The sequence below is a fragment of the Abramis brama genome (genome assembly GCF_963993115.1).
Source record: "Abramis brama genome assembly, chromosome: 16".
Lineage (NCBI taxonomy): Eukaryota > Metazoa > Chordata > Actinopteri > Cypriniformes > Leuciscidae > Abramis > Abramis brama.
The window spans coordinates 30,821,674-30,827,673 of NC_139978.1; the positions used below are offsets into that span (position 1 = coordinate 30,821,674).

Here is a 6,000-nt window from a genome sequence, read left to right on the forward strand (position 1 = left end):
CATGTGACTCAGTATGTGTTCATTCTTATGAAAGTGTGCAACCTTTACATGTGCCCTTTATATACAAAGGTTAAAGGGCATTGTGTGAACGTCATAATACAGGCTGTTAATGAGAAAACCCCCCAAATTAAATACGTGAGTATATATAATTAATCTAGGTTATAAAAAATAAGTTCATTTACAAAGATTTTTACATGACAGTAATGAGAATTTTTATTTATTTTTTTGCTATCAGCAATTTATTTCAAGGTGAAAATGGCAAATGATTTCCAAAATCTTGCTTGAAACGAACCGCGACCTCATTGTGCACTTCACTCTATTTAACATTCATTATAATGACATCCATTATTTACGAGCTCATCAAAATTTAAGTAACGAAAACATGTTTAAGCTTGTCTGTTCCAAATGGGTTCGCTTTACTGAACACTGACTGCTCGCGGAACCACAGTGACCTGACACATATTGACGCCTGCGGACAAGCTCTGCATCCTAAAAACGGGACACATGATTGCCGTCCTGCAGGCTTCAAACATTTCAGCCTTGAGAAAAACGTCAGCGAATATCAGCCATCCCGTTCAACATGGACATGCTATTGCTAATTATTTTTAGTTCTTATAGAGATTTAAAGCAGATTAACTAATGTAAAATCAACATTAATGTCATTTCACAGGGTCATTCGGGATCGATGCAAAGTCTTTTCGGCTCTGGGTTCATTTACATTTTGCAGACGTTGCAATCTTTTCCAAAGAACAGTCTATTTTGGTGAACCAATACACCTGTGGGACTCACAATGTCCTTGAACAAACATTTTTAATAAGCTTTAAGGCATTTTGACACTAGTATACATGGAAAATACAACATCTCAAACAGGACAACATCCCAAAATTGCCCAGTTCTTGTCATCTGATTTTACCCAGATTTGACAACAATAAGAAAACAACAAGAACAGTCTACCACCATTATCATTTGATCACTATATGGCATTTCATAAAGGTCATTTACAAAAACAAACAAGTATTTTCTTTCAAAATATGCCACTTTCAATCACATATCCTTGAATATGTTGGGGAGAGATGGGTAGGAATGGGCTTGGTGCTCCATTATGCAGAATAGCAGCTTTCTCAAGACAGAACAATCTATTGGACCTCTGGGAATAAACAGTGTTGGATGAGTTAAGCTGGCCTGCTGCATCACGGTCATAGATCTACACATCCAAATTGATCAATCAATATGGAAGCATTAATCTCATGAAGTGATGTCGTAAAACACGTCCAGGACAGACTGATTAGAAATAGACACATGTCCTCCCACTCATCTTAAGCTGGGAGATTCACAGCGTTTGGGATGGCAGGGAAAATGCCTCCACTTACACCCACACACAAACATGTATTAGACGTAATAGAAGCAACATTGTTTAAACAGAATTACTGGTGACACAGTTATGCTGTGCTATTAAATTATTGACTCTAATTACAGCCTATTAAAGCAGAGTGAAAGTGCCAGGAAAGTAGGCTAGCAGTGCGATGTGAAAACATCAATTTTGCTCTGTATTTAATTTTGAATGTCAGTTTTGCAGATCTAGGATTTTGTACGTAGGACTCCAAAGCAAATAAAAGTACATGAATGTCTGTCACTGGGTGGTCAGCGTGGATTTATCGCTTGTCAACACTTGCTGTTTTCTCCTCCAAGGTCACAAAGACACATTGACTTGTGAAAGAGGCACCAAACACATTATTCCCATGATCCTCAGCACTTCTGAGCCAACACCACTCACCAGATATAGCAGCTGTCAATTATGAACAGACATGCAATGTCCCCAAGGCCATTGAAAATTTAAAAGAACAGAAATGAAATCATTAAAATACACATACAATCAGGTTTGGCGTCAATGATGAAACATGCAGGATCAATTGATGTATCTAAATTCAAACCTATACTTATTGATGCAAGAAATTTAAATGTGAACGAGATTTGAACCACGTTTTGCCATTCGTTGCTACAAAAAATGTTTTTTAGAAGAGAAAGATGGTAAATGATAAATGTGCACATCTAAGTTAATGTTGCCAACTTTCTAGAGTACACTAGCATATAGAAAACCTCTAAGCTAATAGACATGAACTAAAAGCCATGCAACTCTAACTGATTTTATGGGGTCTTTAAATGTCGTGAAAATTCACAATGAAAAAAAACTTAATGGTCCTAAAAATGGCAAGACATATCAGAAAATATAGTATATATTATATATAATAATGCAATATAAATAATTACATTTTATATTACAAAATATGTATTTTATAGGTCATATTTCTCCAAAAAAATATGAAATGATCTGGTTATCTAGTGTCAGCTATTTATTTCTTAGGGGCAAAGCACCAAATGATTTGACAAAACTAGACAAACCTATATCCAGAAGACTTGAACTACAGCATTAAGTCACATGGACTACTTTTATCATACTTTTTTGATACTTTTTCAGATCTCGGCAGCCCCAGTCCCAATTCGCTTTCGTTATATGGACATGAGCAGCGTCAGCATTTAGCTAAACTTCTCATACAGGTTTGAAACAACATGAGGATGAGTATATGATGACAGAATTGTCATATTGTGGGCGAATTATGCCTTTATGCACCTTGGTGAGCATAACACAACACGTCCTACTGAATAAACTCCATCTAAAGCTGTCAGTCTGGTTTCTGACATGACAGAAGTGTCATCAAGACGTCTGCCTCAGAGTTATTTGTCATAAGTCTAGAGGTTTCTCTCTCTGTCTCTTTATCTTCCCACTCTCGGTGGCCACATGTTGTGACAGCGAGCTGCCGCCGCTCAACACATCAAAACACCCCTGCTTGCCAAGAAAACACTCAAAAAAAATGACAAAAATGATTCCAAAACAACCAGGTTCCTTCGAGTCAACAGAAAACTAAAGCAGCGCGTTACAAAGAGAAAGACAAAGTGTTAAAGAAGTTAAGTTCCTCTCCTGCTCCCCTGAGGAGAGCAGAGGGATCCTTCTACCTTTCCCTCCGTCCAACAGAAGCAGATGTTGCTGGAGGTGCTGAGGATATCCGTAATGAAGCCTGAAATTCCCACACGCATGGTGACGGCTCAAGAGGGACAGATAGATGGACAGAATTAAAGAGTTGAAGCTGAGAGAAGAAGGGAGTAGAGGTTTGGGTCCCTGGATGTTGTCAGTGCGAAGAGTGAGGCAAGAGTGGGAGAGATGAGGAGAAAGAGAAAGAGAGAGAAAGAGAGAGAGATAGTGTTTCCTCCACTCCCTAGCGCAGGACTTGTGCGCTCCGTACACTCACACACACACACAACAGGTGCAGCCCCGAACCGGCCAGCCAATGGCAATTGTCCTCCTCGTACACACACACACACACACACACACACACACAAGCAGGGTCCTGAGCCTTGATTCTAGCTGACATGCCCCTCTCACACACATAAACATGCATCCAATAACACAGTCAGTCCTCTGCTCGCTGTAGGGAGTCTCTGTGTAATCTTCCTCAGCATGTGGATGTGACACAGAGGATTTAGAACACACGCAACATTTCTTTTTACAAACACACTCTTACAAACAAAGTTGTAAAAAACATGCAAGGCAACCGAGTGCCGATAATTCAACGGTTATTTATTTATATGTTTTTTACATTTAAAAAAAAATTAATAAAAAATAAAGTCAATGGGGTCGTTCAAATTATCTTATTTTGAATTCTAAATTAAGAAAGAAAGTCATTCAGGTTTGGAACAACATAATGGTGGATAAAATATTTGAATTTTACGGTGAACTATTCATTAATAAGTCTCTTATGCTCACCAAGACTCATTTATTTCAGATCAAAGATATAAAAAAACCCCCAGTAAAAACAGTAAAAGGCCCGTTCACACAGAATGCATTTTTCCACTGCGCTACTTTTCCATTGTTTTTCAATGTAAACGCGCTAGACGGACGTCATTAACCGTTGTGGTCACGTTTCGCAAATGACACAGCATCCTAAAAACGCAGCGCTTAAGTTAAAATAGTTTAAAAAACTTGATTCTAGACCCCAATCCTCTGAAATTGTATTATTATTTAAAAATACTGTTTTCTATTTGAATATATTTTAAAATGTAATTTATTCCAAAGTTGAATTTTCAGCATCATTACTCTACCCTTCAGTGTCATATGATCCTTCAGAAATCATTCTAATATGCTGATTTGCTGCTCAAGAAACATTTCTTATTATTATCAAGCAGGAAAAAGATTACAAAAGATTTCTGTCACTTTTGATTAATTTAATAAATCTTTGCTCACTAAAAGTATCTAAAATCTTATTCTCATTCATTTCTCATGAGAGGTAGCAAAATCAGTAAACACAAGCGTTAGTGATGTAAAAAAAAAATTAACTTTAAGCAATTGCTGAGTGATGTGATGACCAATAGAAATGAAGACAGCGGAGGTCACATGATCTATATCCTGTCAGACTGTTGTATAAATATATATATAATGCATCTGGTCACATACAGCGATGGTGATGCTTGATAAACCAGAAACTGTCAGCATTTGAAAAGAGTTTGATTCAAGCATTCAAAAATGCTTTCCAATTTTAGTGTCAACCAAATTGATTCCTTGTCAAAATAGAATGATATCTTGTTTTTATGTTCTCAACCTTTTACGTTTTACCTTGATTTTAGCATTTTATTTTAAATTAGAGAAATTATTTTAATATATTAATAATAATGTATTCATTTAAATACGTTCAAATCATCCTGTCGCCCACTTGAACGTTTGCTATGGCCGTCAGCGCCGATGCGCTCGAGCGGCCCGAGTTCGAGTCCCGGCTCGTGGACCTTTCCCGATCCCATCCCCCGTCTCTCTCCCACCTCGCTTCCTGTCAACTCTCTACGGTCCTGTCCCAATAAAAGGCAAAAATCACCAAAAAAACAATATAAGAAAGTTTGCTATGGCCCCCAGTGGACCCCGACCCCTGGTTGAGAACCACTGGTTTCGACTTCAGGAGTGACCGAGTCATATAGATTATTATAGAGACTTGGTGGACTATTGTGATTATTGAGACAATAAACAACCGCACAGAAAGATACTACAAAAAAATTGCCTTAAAAACCACATTGCAACACACTGGCTCCAACTCACAATATTTTAATGTTAAGAATCACTCAGATTTTCTGAACCGCTCTGAGAACACTTTCCATTTTCACTCCCGGGTAAACTTTAAAGCTTGGGTAAACTTTTCAAACATCAAAGCTTTGAAGCAAGAAATTAATATTAACAAAATATACACACATTAAAACTAATACACTCATACACTCTTAAAACTAAAGGTTCTTTATTCGCCGATAGTTCAATGAAGAACATTTGACGCCCACTGAACCTTTCCATTGCACAAAATATTCTTTATAGTGGAAAAGGGATTTTAGATCATTAAAATGTCCTTCACACAAAATACAAAAATGGTTTTCTAAGGCATGTATATGGTCTTATACTTCATTACTACATTGTTCATTCCAAATGAAATACAGCAGCCCATTAGGTCACAGAATTCCATCTCATTTTAAACCAACAGCGCTCTAGTGGGCAAACAGAATTTGTCTTTCTTCTCAATGGAGACTGGTTCATTATCATGATCAATGCTATAAATAGAAACCAAAAATAACAACATCAGCATTTCTGTGAGGCGTGACTCTCGGCATCAAGCCATCTTTTATTTTCCTTAGCGTTCACCTGCCCACTAAACACACAAACAGACTAACACAAACATACACACTTACTCGCAAGATTTCCAGAGTCTTCGAGGGGGAGGAAGGAATTCTCGTTTGTTGAGGGGCACGATGCCAACAGCCGCCTGCATGACTGTAAAAAACTTCTTGTACTTCATCTCGGAGATGTGGCTCAGTCACCAATGCCAAAACACTCAACCTGGATGGATGTTCGTGTGGTCACGGGAAAAAAACCCCCACCATGACACGCTCCTCTACATTTGTGGCTCTGCACCGACC

General features: G+C 37.9%; 1 protein-coding gene across 2 annotated transcripts in view; it reads right to left on the reverse strand.

The window, feature by feature from the left end:
* Positions 1 to 6,000, reverse strand: part of tjp2b (tight junction protein 2b (zona occludens 2)) — an 83,289-nt gene extending 77,289 nt beyond the window's left edge. Inside the window, exon 1 of one of the 2 annotated variants that reach the window (XR_014609490.1) lies at positions 5,773 to 5,907. Coding sequence is in view for 1 of the 2 variants with exons in the window: in XM_084138698.1 (XP_083994824.1) it covers positions 5,773 to 5,879 (107 nt within the window). In the remaining variant the exon portion in view is untranslated. Of the gene's footprint in view, positions 1 to 5,772 lie in introns of both variants that reach the window. The other variant, XM_084138698.1, reaches the window with a different exon arrangement.